The sequence below is a fragment of the Telopea speciosissima genome, chromosome 7 (genome assembly GCF_018873765.1).
Source record: "Telopea speciosissima isolate NSW1024214 ecotype Mountain lineage chromosome 7, Tspe_v1, whole genome shotgun sequence".
NCBI lineage: Eukaryota > Viridiplantae > Streptophyta > Magnoliopsida > Proteales > Proteaceae > Telopea > Telopea speciosissima.
In genome coordinates this window covers 12,988,084-13,002,915 of record NC_057922.1, presented here as the reverse complement: position 1 = coordinate 13,002,915, position 14,832 = coordinate 12,988,084, and the positions used below count along the sequence as shown (strand labels likewise).

General features: G+C 37.8%; 2 protein-coding genes across 2 annotated transcripts; both read right to left on the bottom strand.

Annotated features, from left to right (window-relative positions):
• Positions 1 to 4,302: 4,302 nt before the first annotated feature.
• LOC122669364 (peroxidase 16-like) lies at positions 4,303 to 6,562 on the bottom strand. Its single transcript, XM_043866114.1, has 4 exons — positions 6,353 to 6,562; positions 6,041 to 6,238; positions 5,641 to 5,806; positions 4,303 to 4,710 (listed from the first exon to the last, which is right to left on the bottom strand). The coding sequence occupies exons 1-4, from the start codon at positions 6,560 to 6,562 to the stop codon at positions 4,304 to 4,306; spliced, it is 981 nt and encodes a 326-aa protein (XP_043722049.1). The 3' UTR covers position 4,303.
• A 2,785-nt stretch (positions 6,563 to 9,347) lies between these two features.
• On the bottom strand, positions 9,348 to 11,287 carry LOC122669519 (peroxidase 16-like). Its single transcript, XM_043866295.1, has 4 exons — positions 11,070 to 11,287; positions 10,768 to 10,965; positions 9,877 to 10,042; positions 9,348 to 9,759 (listed from the first exon to the last, which is right to left on the bottom strand). The coding sequence occupies exons 1-4, from the start codon at positions 11,283 to 11,285 to the stop codon at positions 9,353 to 9,355; spliced, it is 987 nt and encodes a 328-aa protein (XP_043722230.1). The 5' UTR covers positions 11,286 to 11,287; the 3' UTR covers positions 9,348 to 9,352.
• Positions 11,288 to 14,832: the final 3,545 nt, after the last annotated feature.

Sequence of the window (14,832 nt, the reverse complement as noted above, 5' to 3'; positions counted from 1 at the left end):
GATCTTTTTTTTTTTTTTATTTATTTTTTTTTTTTATTTCTTTCTTATATTTGAAGAAGAGAAGATATAATCTGATGATGTTGCTTCCAGTTCAATTCCCACATTCAATGAATCAGATTCGGTGAGGCTTGGGGAAGTAATAAAAAAAAAAATTAAAAAAACAGGAGAGGAGATTGGGATTAGAAAGACCAAAGGAATCTCCATACATGAAAGGGAGGGCCCCTTCATCAAGAGCTATATAGCTATTCTTTTGGATCCGAGGAAAAGTTTAAGTACTTCGAGTTTCTATTTTACAATGATATCTTCTTCCCACGTTGTCCGGATGCTTCTCTCTCTCTCTCTCTCTCTCTCTCCAACGACTTGAGCAAGTCTTTGTTTTTTCACTAGAATTTAGCCCACTAACGGGTGACCCACAAGGGACCAGAGGAGCCCACGAAAGATCAACACTTATTGCAAAATAAACTTGACTTGTGATGAATTAGCAATCCTAGATAGGGGTGTCAATGGGTCGGGTTGGGCCAGGCCTGCCCTAAACCCTAACCCAACCCTAGAGGCCTTAACCTAAATCCTGACCCGATCCGACCTTGCCAGGGCCAAGAAACCCTCAACCCAGTCCCGACCCTGCCAGGGTTTTTCCTGATCCGACCCGGCCCTGATTGACCCTAATAGGGTCGGATTGGCCCTGATGGACCCTATCTTGACCCTGACCCTGACCCTGATTTTGTCTGTAATCCCATGTGCCTTTAGGGCTTTTTTTGTCTTTTGCTTTTTAATTTTTTTATTAGGCTATATATATAAATAAATATTAGACCAAAAATATATATATATGCAATATTATATACTTATAATTAATATAGGGTCGGGTTGGGTTGGGCCAGGCTAGGCTAAGCCTGGGATCTAAACCCTGACCCAACCTGACCCTGCTAGGGCCAGACTATAACTAAACCCAAACCCACCCTCAGGGTTGAAAAATCAGGGTCAGGTCCGGGCCAGGCTCAGGGCGGGTTCGGGCCAGCCGGGCTTTATTGACACCCCTAATCCTAGATAGATATCGGGAAACATCATACTCAGGTTTCTTGTATACAAGGTGGGAACGGGTGAAGAACAGTTTTTCCTTTTTTTTTTGATGAAAGAAAATACCTGAAGAGAAGAAAAGATACATATATGATATGAGTTAGGGTCCTTCTAAGCGTCACTATGCCTACTGAAGAAAAACGCTTCACTATTTACCATTTGGTAATATGTGGGTTTGTCCGGACTCTACATTCATCTCAATGGCCAAATTGTAGTTCAAAATAAGCAAGGAAGTTGCTCAAGCTCTGATTCGAAGTTTTAGTAAAATTATTAAAATGACATCAACTGAAGATAAATATAAAAAATAAATTATCTGCTTTTGTAATTTTAACTACTTCCTCTACGCATTTTAAACTGTAATTGTATCAATAAGATGCTTGCATACTTTATCATTTGGACTAATCCGTATAAAGTCATATAGTAAATAGTGAAGTATTATATTTTACTAGGCATAAACAATGGGGAAGAAAACCTATAGGTCTCCTTATCTGGTGGTCCGTAAAATATTTAGATTACCCTTTATGACACATTTTCACTTTTAAATCTACCTCCTAAATGCATACTAAGTTGACCTAAATATGTATTACATAATTATTAATACTATATTAACCCCGACTCTCTGTAATGTCTAGCTTTCATTCCAACATCTACATAGCCATTGGTATTTGATGTATGTGCATGATGTGGCTTGACCTATTTTATAACATATTTAATGTATGTATTAATTTATCTTAGGTTCGTATTAAAATAATGAGAGAATTTCGAGTGTATCATAGGATAAGGATGTCCCTATATAATTTAAAATTAAATATAAGTATTAAAAAATAATATAGCATTAATATTTTATTGATTTCTAGTTAGATCATCTCAATATGTACTTAGGAAGTAGATTTAAATTTTAAAGATGAAATAAAAAATAATTAAATCATGTTCTTAAAGATTAATATATGTATTTTAAAAAACCATGGAAGAGAAAGAGAGATAGAAAACTACTTTATTAGGTAACTCAAGAAGAAAAAAAATTAATTAAATTAAAGAATTGATAGAAAATTTCAATTTTTTTAGTGACTATAGTGGATGAACCGAATAAACTTTTATAGGGTCATAACTGGATGATTCTACTGAAGTGCTGATCAAGAACAGTGTATGTGGTGTCTTCTGTTGGAGAGTTGAAAAGGGCTTTAGAAAGTGTTTCTAAAAAGAATAGGGACTTTGTGAAGAGAGGGAAAGTCATAGTCATCGAGTCACATACCCCAATCAGGTATTTTTTTGGACCCTTATGGGGAAGCTAGTGAAAGGTGGGTCCAGCCTTGGGTGCACCCCAATCAGGTCCTTTTTTGAACTTTAATATCCCATAAAAATTGCTGCGCAATCATGCTAACTTAAATACTTTAAAATTCTTAACTTTCAATTTAATTGCCTAGGTGATGGAGATCAGATTAGTTGAATTTGATGTGACTTTTTTTTTTTTGGGTTTTCCGTTATGGGTTACCAACAAGGCCCATATACCCATGGACGAAAATACTATTGACAAGCCCATGTACAAGCCACTAAAATCCCTAAGCCCTTCTTTAATTGGCCCTTTTTACAAATGTGCCGGTTCATTAGGAAATGTAGCCCTCATCAAACTTAGCTTAACCAAACGGACCCGGATCCCCTCCAGCGTGTATCCAACGGCTGGAGGCATCCGGACATGCACCCGGAATGTCTCCAACCGTTGAATGGACATTGGAAGGGCTGGCGTGCTGGAGAGGATCTCTTTCTTAACCAAACCAAAACCTCGAAAAGCTGGCAAATTTTGAATGTGGATCTGGTAGCCCATTGGACAATAATAAGTGGGCTGTTCTAAGGTTCGATTACGGAGTATATCTCACTAGCTAAACCTACCCGTACCCACCTCATTGCCACCCTTATGTCCTTTATCCACAATCTACATTAATTACCTTCCCAAAAAATATGTTAATCTCACATGATTCAAACAATAAAGGGGAAGAAAAATGCTGCTAGTCACATGGCCCTGCACAAGTGTGGATGGAGGCCCATGAGGGGATGCGTAGGGGCATCGATTAGGGGATTTTTCATTTTATAAGAGGGTGTGGCAGTCATATGGGGGGGGGGGGCTATGTTTGAGTAAAGGGCGGAACGTTCTTCCACTCAATAAAAAATAAATAAAAGGAATGCTACAAAAATTGAAATTGCTCATCCGAATTACATTATCTAATTGCATATTTCTAAGGGAATGGTTTTTTAGACCATAGTGACTGGAAGTTGAACTAGTAGAAGTGCATCTTACTATCTTAGATATTTTCCAAAGTCGATATGTGAGCTTGATTAATTATCGGGTCAGTCATTGATGGGAATTAAAATACATAGACTGACGTGGGTTGTTATTTATTATTCTTGAGCTTAGTCGTAGATTCGTAATCGTTCTTCATCAGGATACATAGGTGTAAGGTACATCTCTTATATCTTTTCTTTTACTTATCCCACTGTGTTCTAGAGATTTATACATAATTTGGCATAGGATTTTACTAAAACCCTTTTAGTACTAACAGTGCAACCAAGCGATTGCAAGATCCAGAACACTTGCTTGCATCTAAGGGAATGATTTTAGAAGTCCCATTTCTATGCTTTTGGTAGCTAGTTTTTTAATCAATTCATTTGGCAAAAGGTCCCGTGCACGAACCTTTCCCCCCTCTCACAAGTAGTCCTTCGAGAAGACAAATCCCCCTATTAGACGCATCGTAATCCCCACCCTTCTCATGCCACCGTGCATCAAAACCTCCCCCTATTCATTTTTTTTACTCTAAAGATTTTTGCTACTGCACCTTTTCATGCTCTTGCTATATGAAATGGGCACTAGACTTGTTACCAAATAGGGGAGAAACATTAATATCGATGCTCAAAGGATTCTTGCCAAGATGGAAAATATATAAATATACTAAGGGGTGAAGTTCTCTGTCTACGCCCAGACACATGGGGTGAGTGAAATGACCGGCCCGCCACCCCTCTGAATGACCCAAACGCCGCCACTATCCCGCCCAGATACGCTCCCGAATAGAGAACGTGGGCCCATATATATATTATAAAACCAGCCACTATAGTTTATTACTGAATTTTGGAAACAACCCTTCAAAAGAATTAGATACATCAATCAACAACTGAATGTACACACAAAGTAACTCGATCTTCATGGATGGCTAACAACAACAAACTGCTTTAATTTCCTCTAGTTCACAGCACTGCAATCACGCCGAATTTCGCCCTGTATTCCGGTCTTAACACCAACCCTTCCGAGCTTTGTAATGGCATTAACAAAAAATTGTTGGAAAGCTGTATTGTTTGATGCAAAGAAATTCACAAAATTCCTGGATCTTGAATCTGAGAACAATACTTGATCAGAGGTAAACAAACCCATTCCTCGTTGGAGGTTCTTGAAGTAGGCATTATCAAAAGTCCTAGGTGTGGTAGGATCCATGTTAATGGCAACTCTTGGGTCTACATTTCTTGGGCACATCTGTTGAAGTTGCTGAGCATAAGTTGGGTTCAGTGTTGGATCTACTTGACGGGTGCGACTGAATCCGTAAATCCGATTAGAAATTCTGTTGCAATGAGAGAAGCCGATTGTGTGTGCTCCTGTAATTGAGTTGGAATAAGGTTCAGTGTATTTGAATTGAGGTAGAAGAACCAGTTATTATATTGTTTACATATGAAATGGTTCGATCTTCAATAGTACCGAGGAATGATTTGATTTAGATTGAAGGAACTAAGGCCAGATTTGATATGATTTTTATTTCAATTTCGGATTGATTTCCACAAAATAGTCAACATATAGATTTTTGGTCAAGAAATTGAAATTGTTTTGGTTGCATCAATCTTAAATATTTCAAGAATAAAAAATCCATTTCGTAATTTAATTTCTAAGAATAGATTCTCTATATTTCTTTGGGAGAGGGTAGTGGCGGTGGAGGGGACTGGCCAAGAAGGAGTGGTGGTGGTGGTGATGGCGAGGAGGGGGCGGGGCAGGCTAGGAAGGAGGTGGTGGTGGTGGCATGGTGGCAGTGGAGGTATGTTGGTGGTGGTGGGGGTGGCAATGATGGCAGAGAGGTGGCGGTGGTGGCACTGGGGGTGGTGATGATGGTGGGGAGGTGGAGGTGGCGGTGGCATGGTGGTGGTGAGATCATGAATAGAAGAAGAAAGGCAATGTTTTATTTTGAACATGACATTACTGTTTTGCCCATCAAATTAACCATGTGCTCATTAAAAAAACAAGAATTAAATGAATTTCAGTTTCAACTGAAAACAGCTCCTAAGCTATTTGGTATGCCTAAAATGACTCTAGAAGAAGTGGCGAGCAAAGATGACATATGTAGCTTAGAATTTGTATCAAGTATGACCACGAATTGAGGTGATAGAACAAGGATCCATCTAGCTGATTGTATTTTGTTGGGATAAGACTGAGTTGTTTGTGGTTGAGTTGAGCTGAACTAGAAAAGCCAATAATTTCCAGATGAAATGATTCATCAAAAATAAAGTGACAAAGGAGAGTAAGATGGTTAGAAGTACCCGATAGCGCAATCATATCTGTCATCGTGAGACCATTCGAGGTGAACATGGTATTCAGCTGGTTCAAATTGAAATTAGGATGAGGAAGATGGTTTTGAACATTGCTCATGGTAGAGATTCTTCCATCACGTCTCCCCAATTCAACTAAGTAAGATGGGCCACCTGTCTGTATTAAAATTTTAAAAACATCAATAAACAGTTTTCAAAAATAATTTAAAAATGACTTATCATGACGTCATTATCAAAAATTGTTATTGTTTGCACATTTTCTCGAGTAAACATATCGAATGACAAGATTTATCCACATTAAAAAAAAAAAAATTATAAATTATTTGACATCTTAAGGATGTCAATAAAAAAATCTTTTCAAGTAATGAAAGTGATCAACCCTTTTGCTTACCAAAGCTATCACATCTCTTGCGGCCAAGGCCAATATATCAGCACATGAAACCTTATTCTTGCATCTTGGATCCCTATCAACAGCAGCCTTAGCTTTGATCACTGTGTCAAAACCATCACCAGCAAGTGAAATATCATCTGGGTGATCCTTCTCAGCATTATTAGTAGGTGAAGAAAGAAGTACAGAAGCATCACACCCCTAATAACACCACAAATTACAAACCCAAATTCTTTCTCATCACCATCAAAACTGAAAAAAAAATCTATAACACAATAACTAAAAATTGGGTATTAAAGCAACTAATTAATTAACCTGGACAAAACAATCATGGAAGAAGAGTCTCAGAGTGCCAGGTGCTGTCACAAAAGTTTGCTGTAACTTCTGTTGAACTGCACTTCTAACATATTGTTCAACATTGGGGCATGTATTCCTGTAGAAATTTCTCTGAAGCTGAGAAGTTGCTGGGTTTAGTAGTAGACCCAGTAGAAGAAAAGATAAAAGAAAAGAAATCTTATGCTCCATGAAGTAAGTTTCTTAGCTACTCTGTTTCTCCAGTTTCTTAGCTACTCTGTTTCTCCAGTGGATATTTGAAGTGATTTATACATAAAATGAAATGGAATGGAAGGTGGGTTGTAGTTATCTTTACTTATCTGTCAAGAATCTTGAATAATTGGACTAGTGTCAGGAAGACAAGAAGGATTAAGGATATCTGTTGGGGGAGGGGGGGGGGGGAATTGGGGATTTTTAACTTTTTAGTTTGATGGATTCATAATTCATATTTTTCTATTCCCTATTACTACACATTTGTACCAAACATATTATAGAATAAATTATAGCCTTTATGAGGTGGAGATGCAGAGAATCTCTGAGGTGGAGAAACTACTTTTTTTATTAGAAGATGACAAAAGCAATGAAGTAGAACCGTAGAAAAACTGCCAGAACAAGATGTCACTAAAGGTAGTCTTTCTTTTCTTCTTGAACCTTAATTAATTGGGTGGACCAAGAGGGGTTGATAATCTTTAAATTAGATGAAGATTTGAAATTATTGCTTTAAGGAAGTGTCAGACTGGCAATCCAATTAGCCACAAGGCCCACAATCATACAGAGTATCTTTGGACTGTTTTTTTTTCCTAGTATAAATTATGCAAAAGAAACAGGGATTTTCTTATTGACATCCCCAAGGTATCAAATAATTTGTGATTTTACGGAAAAGGTTTTCTTTTTCTTCCTTTTTTGAGATGTCCTTGCTGTCTTCCAATGTACAATATCATTTTACCTTTCTTTAAAGGTGGGCTTCTTTATACTGTTTAGAAAAACAAATGTTTTTTATGAGGGTAATAGTTTTATTTCACATGCATATTCGAAAAATGTACAACCCCTTTTGATAAAGACATAATGATATGTCATTTTCAACTTATTTTTTAAAACCCTTTTATACCCCTATCTTAAGATCCTTTTGAGAATAGGAAAAAATGCAATTAAAAGAAAATGTCAAGTTCTAAATACACCTATCATTCAGACACTCCCACACATAAGTAAAATTAATATAAAATTAAGATTTACTGGAAATTTTTTCGTTTACCTAGTTTTTACTGCAAAACATTTGGATCATGCATGATACAATTAAAACCAAAATATAGTGCTTTCATTTTAAGTTTGGAATGCCTAACAGGAAGACCACCAACCTTTTTTCCTTGAACCATTCAACCCCAATCTTCTTAACAACATTGTTTGAAACCCAAATTAAAGACATGATAGGATTAGTATTAATACCTAAATTCGAATCTCAAGTTCTAGTATCCCCAAATTCAATTCAAAAAAGTTTCCAGTACAAAAGCTTAAGCTCTTAGGTAGAGAGGCTCAACTAGTATATGAAAGCATCTAAGGTCCCCAAGTTAGCAGATGTGATATTATCTTTTTGGTTTCTTGAGTCCTCATTAGAGGAAATTCACGTCGAGAAGAAGGGAATGTACTACGGTTTCTCCCATACTCTGTCACATCGGATATTGAGGTGAGAGTATGAAATTCTTGTGAATCGATCCTTTTTGGTGAGTTGTTCTACGATTCAAGAAGGATTATTATTTTTGATATTTGTGACCCTCTAACACTAGTTAGATAGAAGATCTGTTATCCCATTATTTATCATAGCGGAAATTTTTGTTTAGACGAACTCCTGTGGTTTTTTCTTTCACCTTGAAAACAATAAAAACTGGTGTTTTCATTTTGTAGTTTGCTTGATTTCATTATTTGGGTTAGTGATTTTGTGTATATTTGTTCATTGTGTTTATCCATTAACTCGCAAGCAGGTGGAAAAAAGTTTGTTTTATTCCAATCAGCAAAATGATGATGAAAACAAAATTCACAAATATTGTGACCTTGAACAAGATCCAAAAGGGATTTCAACTCCTTTTTCCCCAACTGACTCCTATATTAAAGTGGAAAGGGAGGAAGAAATATTTTAGTTTAATTCCATATTATAATAAAAATTAACTGAGCTATGTTTAATTTCTAATTTATGACAAAAATAGAGTGGAAAAAAAAATTTGAGAGAGAGTGAAGACAACTTCAAAGATTTGACCTCATCAATTAAGTTTAGTTTTATTTATTCGTTTTGGATTTAATCGTGGATGGGGTTAAGGGAATCAAACCTAGATTTTTTATTTATTTTTTTTGTTAAAGATTTTATTTCTTTCGGTGCTAGACCCCACATTGGGGGCAGACAAGGACCTACTAGGGCCAGACAGGGACCCACAAGTGACCAACAAGGGATCCATTGGGCCACACTTATTTCTATATTACTATCACTTTTATTTGTCCAATCATTAAAGGGAAAATCTTGTAGGTAAATCTGTTATTTTCATGCTCACATTTTTAGTTCTACACCCATTCTTATTCTTGCAATGTCCTTAGGATCAGAGGCTTATCTCCAAACAAGGAAAATATTATATTCCTGATCAATGGATTCTCTCAGTATATAAATAAACTTGTATTACAAAAATGGGAGAATGTTATCTGTGCTGGGAGCGCAGGCTGCACCCAGACACATGGGGGTGGGTGCAATGACCACCCTGCCCCCCTAAGTGGCAGGCCCATGTGTTTGGGCGCAGCCTGCGCTGTGACACAGAGAACATGAGCCCTACAAAAATATATAAAGCAGTACTGTAGTGTACCTTATTTGTGAACTTTAGAGGCAACCCCCCAAAGAATCAGATATACAATTACATCTATGATCCCAAAAAAATGAATTACTACAAGAGATTAAAATTAATAGAAGCTATAGCCTGTAAGGAATAAATAATAGTAGCGTCTCCTCTAGTTCACAGCAGAGCAATCTCGCCGAATTTCACCTTGTGATCCTGTCTTCACTCCAACCCTTCCAAGATTTGTAATTGCAGTAATGAAAGCCTGTTGGAAAGCTGTAACATTCGACGCAAATAGATTCACAAGTTTTGTTGTTCTTGAATCTGTGAACAAGACTTGATCAGATGTGAATAACCCCATCCCTTGTTGAAGGTTCTTGTAGTAAGTATTGTCGAAAATTCGAGGTGTGTTAGGATCCATGTTAATAGCAACTCTTGGGTCTACATTTTTTGGGCATTCCTGTTGGAGTTGCTGAGCATAAGTTGAATTTAGAGTTGGATCAACTGAGCTTGTTCTGCTGAATCCATTAATCCGTTTAGCAAACCTGGCACAGTGAGCAGAACCAATTGTGTGTGCTCCTGTAACAATTCATATAGTGTAACAACTTAGAACATGACCTTAAACAGAGTGAGATAGTGTTGTGTAATTGAGATAGATAAGAAGAGGAACAGAAGTCCAATTTAGTATTTAATTACCTGATAATGCTACCAAATCCGTCTGTGATAGACCATGTGCAGTGAACATGGAAATGAGCTTATCTAAATTGAAAGTAGGTAAAGGAATGTTGCTGTGAACACTGGTGTTGGTGGACACTCTCCCATCAAGTCTACCCAATTCAACTGTGTACGAAGGCCCACCTGTCTATATCAAAAATTTTAAAAATCATCAAATCAGTTATTCTTGTTTTGGATTCAAATGTTTATATAATTGCATATATTGAGATTAATTAGTTATTCTCTTCTAAGATATCTCCTTAGGAAATGTTTGGTTGCACTCCAAAGATAAGGGACTAGGGAGAGAGTAGGTTTTGTACGTGTTAGGGACATGGGTAGAGCTTATCCTTAAAAGCAAGCTATTATAGATGAGTTCTACCAAGTCCCTAACAAGGGACATTAGAAACAGGTTGTGGCAAGGCCAAGATTGTGGTAAGAGCCAGGGCGTGGCAACCTGATGTGCCTCCGAGGATGAACTCAGAGAAGATCTTGATTGCTCCCACATGGAGGGGAAATTGTGGGGTTCTACGCGGAAGGTGGAAGTAATAATCTCACATTGGATGTGAATAGCCTAATATAAGACTTATAGGGACTTAGGTGCACGCCCACTCTTTAACGGCAATCGTTTAAAAATAGTTATTGGCTTTTTGGTCACCTTGAGAGACAATCAAAATACCAAGTTCAAAATCATTTAGGGAATAATCTCATTCACCGAGGAATGGGAATGAGTATTAGGAGGGTATTTTGGAACATACAAAAACCCTAGGAGGGGTTTTATGAACCGTCCTCTATGGGTAGAGGAAAACTTTGTCCTAATCTATACTCTATAGGTTAAGTTGGCCCTTTTGGGGAAAGAGAGAAACATTAGTTTACCAGCACTATCACATCTCTAGCGGCCAAGGCCAATATATCAGCACATGAGACCTTATTCTTGCACTTAGAGTCATTATCAACTGCAGCCTTGGCTTTGATCACGGTGTCGAAACCATCTCCGGCAAGTGATTGATCGAGGGGGCTATCCTTCTCTGCATTGTTACCAGATGAGGCAAGAAGAACAGAAGCATCACACCCCTGCCACCAACCACCAGATCAATTCTTGATCATCACAAACACAACTATATAATAAAAATTTGAATCAATTAAATTGAAAACAGAGTTCAAAAGAAACCACAAACCCGAACAAAACAATCATGGAAGAAGAGTCTGAGAGTGCCAGGGGCTGTCACAAATGTTTCATTGAATTTTTTTTCAACGGCACTTCGAACATAATTTTCTACATTGGGGCATATGTTTTGGTAGAAATTCTGCTTAAGCTGAGCAGAAGCTGAGTTTAGTAGCAGAGGAAGAAGAAGAAGAAGAAATGATAAAAGAAAAGAATTTCTATGCTCCATAACTTTTGTTATTGCTAGTATTGCTGCTTCTGCTTTTGTTTTTTCTTTTTATTTTTACTGGTTTATATTTATACATGTAAAGGTGAAGACAATGGGAGATGGGTTTTGCTTATCTGTCAAGAATCATTTGAAATTGGGGTCAACTGTCTAGAACAGATTTGAAAAACATTTAAAGAAATGGAATAAGGTGGTAAGAGCTTGAAATGTGGAGTTTTTATATTCTAGAAACATATATTAGTTAAAGAAGAAATTAATTAATTAGTTTATGATAGCTGCCAGGAGAAATATTAAAATCATATGCTTTCTGAATTTATCAAGATAGGTTGAGATAATTTATTATAACCCCCAAACTTTTTATATTTCTGTTTTTTTTTTGGGGGTGTGGGGGAGGGGGGAAAGTAGGAAGGGAGATTTGATCAACATTGCAGAGGATCTTAGAGCCATCGTGGTCCAAAAACAATTTTTAACAGAAAACTAAGAAGACAAAATCAGTAAACAAGAGCAGGTAAACTAGGTGGATGTCATAAACAGATGTCTTCTTTATTTTTGAAGCCAAGTTAGGATTTGCCGACCAATACCCTAAAAAGTCAATATGGGTAAGTGTAATTGGTCAAGCTTGATCTTAATTTAATCCAGGAAATACTGGTCATTTTTCCCCATTATTGATGGGTAGTTTTGTACTTTTAAAAGATTAGGATTCCTCTCTATATTATAACGTGCAAGACCCTATGTATAGGGTGTTAACTAAGGGAATATGTACGTAGTTAGGGTTTTGTAGTTTCTTCATCATCAGAATAATGGAAGTTCAGCTCTGATTTGGCATTGTTCTGTTGCATTGTTAATTCTTTAAGAAAATAATACAAAAAGAAGAATCAATCCATGAGAGCGAGCGAATATATAAAAGATAAGATCACATGGCCAACATCTCTAGCACTCGCCATCATTTAGATAGATATAACAGATGCATGAATGAAATGGATCAAGAGCGAGTTCACACACGACTATATAAAAAGTCCACAGGGGATTAGGTTATAGGGAACCACAACCCCAATCATATGAACGAGAGAGGGAGAGAGAGAGAGAGAGAGAGAGAGAGCATATTCTCTGACAATTACTGATTAGAATCGCAAAACCACAACTCCAATCATTACACGTTAGCAGTGCGTGTAAGGGTTTCTTGTCTGAAATAACCACTTGTATGCGCTGATCATGGTGACTTTGTTATATACATAAAAGGGAAAATGTTCTATGTATCGGGGGTACAGGTTGCACCCGGACACATGGGATTGGTGAAATGATCACCCCGCCTCCCTGAATGGTGGAAATGCCGTTCCCATGTGTTTGAGTTAGTTTGCGCTACGGCTCAGAGAACATCGATCCATATTTATATGGGTCAATGTTCAAGAAACCCCTGCGCACATGGGGTATCATGGGGAAAGAAATCCTCTCCACGCCAGCCCCTCCAGCATGTCCAACAGTTGGAGGCACTCAAGGTGCGTGCCCAGATGCTCTCAACTGTTGGAGGGGGATGACGCTTTGGAGAGGATCTAGGTCCATCATAGGGGTGGGATTTCCACCTTTTGTGGGGGTAGGTCGGTCATTTTGGCCCCCTCTATGTCTGAACATGGGCGTTATAGTCCTCGGTAGAGAACTTTTCTCCTTGTTATATTATTGAAAGGGAGAGAGTTTGATGTCTAATCGTGCTGCACCAGTGTGGGGTCAATCACCTGCAAGACTAATACGATATCAAAACAGATCAGCCCGTATCGAACAAATGTGCACTTGAATTTCCTTTTAAAAAAAAAGGGGGGGTTTGACTATCTTACCCCTTGTACGTACCATTTCACTGATATGGAATCAATGCGGTATCAGGATCTGTGACTAGCAAAATCACCCAATATCGATACCGATAGCGAAAAACTATGCGTGCAGGAGTATATGGTAGAATAGGAATTTTTAAAGTTCACTGGGGGTTAAGCATTAATTTCACATGGTAGGTATAGTGTCTACTGTCTAGCGCAGGAACCGCGCAACCAGTTAACGATCTTTTCCCTTATACTGAAATTAGACCTAACTGTCGGGTTTCCCTCTACGGTTTGTAAGTTTTTAACTTGGCCTCTCCAGATGAACCTAGATCTTCTCATATGACTACTTTCATATTTCTATACTTATTGTCTTATTTAATCTTTTTGCCCCATTTAAGGCATTTAGATATAGTAGAGACAGTGGGGTACAAGAGTTTGGGGGAGTAGGTCCCATGTGTGAAGTATGGAGATAATAGGGAAGGCAAACATTTCTAGGCATTTTTTTTTTTCTACTGGAGACGTTGGTTGACACCTCTAAACAACGGATCAGCTCATCAAAAGAAAGGTACAGCTTTCACCTTTTCTGTTGCTTTTGTTAGATTGGGTTGAAATCCCGGAACTACCTTTTCTTTGAGTGTCTTTTTACTGCTCACATTTAGATAGACATTCGTAATCTTCGCTCCACCTCATGGCAGGCTACCTCTAGATGTCTCAGAAGCTCATTGGGTCTATTGGTTCGATGGGGAAGATGGTGCTCAAGTGCAATTCCTGGACCAATTCCGATGCTTGTGAGAGATATCATACTATTCGTGACCAGTGCAAGTCCTCAACCCTTCATGGTAAGCAATCAAGCAGACATGTGTTCCTTGTTAGCTACCGAGTGGGATATCCAATGCAGTGTTTGGTATGCTTTCTAAGTTGATTTCGTATTCTCGGACAATAAAATCAATTATTTTTTTCGTCCAAACAAGCAAAATTGACTGAGAATGCATACCAAACACTGCCTTAGTGACTTGGATCCATGGGACTTAGCTGTTAGCCTCCTTTCGTTGTTACGGAGTAGTATTTTTGGGGTGATGTACGGTTCTATGACTTCGTTATGCAACAATCGAAACCAAATTATCCAAAAACTGCCAAAGTTGTAATATAACTTTTCATAACCATAACTCTATATTTGCAGGTTGAACTTTTGAAGAAATGGCCTTAATTAGCTAGAACTTTCCAACCTAATAAAAGATGAACAGAACATGCCCACCAAAATTTTAATTCAGGACTACTACATGGCAGATATTTGGGCTGCGTGCTGTGACCAGTTTTTTTTTCCCCAACAATAATGTTTTTCCAATAAATTTGCTTTTGGACCAACCGTTTTACTTGTTTGTTAGCTTACCTTTCCCTAATTCAAGGTTGTATTAATGGGTTAAAGGTTTGTTTTCTAAGGAGAAACCTCAGCATACATTCCGGCTTCTTGTTTACCCACCGTTAGGGCCAACGGATCAAAATCCTGGCCCTTTCCAAGGCAAGATAACAAAGACCTCGTGGCAAATGAAATGTCAAAACAGGACAATGAAAAGCAGTTTACCTAGTAGTAACACCCATTTTTTGCTAGTGCCAAGTTGTCTCAGTTGCAGCGGCCTGACGTGTTTAGCAACAGGTCTTGGCTGCACATTCAAATTTCGATTCGTAACTAAGTTCAGTAGATTGAATCAAGTAGCTGCGAGGATTTAAACCAAAGAAAGTTG

Excerpts from the sequence above, each read along its gene's own strand:
- LOC122669364 (XM_043866114.1), bottom strand. The coding sequence starts at position 6,562 with ATGGAGCATAAGATTTCTTTTCTTTTATCTTTTCTTCTACTGGGTCTA. Across the intron at positions 5,807-6,040 it reads CAAGAGATGTGATAGCTTTG|ACAGGTGGCCCATCTTACTT; the intron begins GTAAGCAAAAGG and ends ATTTTAATACAG. Across the intron at positions 4,711-5,640 it reads AGATATGATTGCGCTATCGG|GAGCACACACAATCGGCTTC; the intron begins GTACTTCTAACC and ends ACTCAATTACAG.
- LOC122669519 (XM_043866295.1), bottom strand. The coding sequence starts at position 11,285 with ATGGAGCATAGAAATTCTTTTCTTTTATCATTTCTTCTTCTTCTTCTT. Across the intron at positions 10,966-11,069 it reads TCCATGATTGTTTTGTTCGG|GGGTGTGATGCTTCTGTTCT; the intron begins GTTTGTGGTTTC and ends GGTTGGTGGCAG. Across the intron at positions 9,760-9,876 it reads GGATTTGGTAGCATTATCAG|GAGCACACACAATTGGTTCT; the intron begins GTAATTAAATAC and ends GAATTGTTACAG.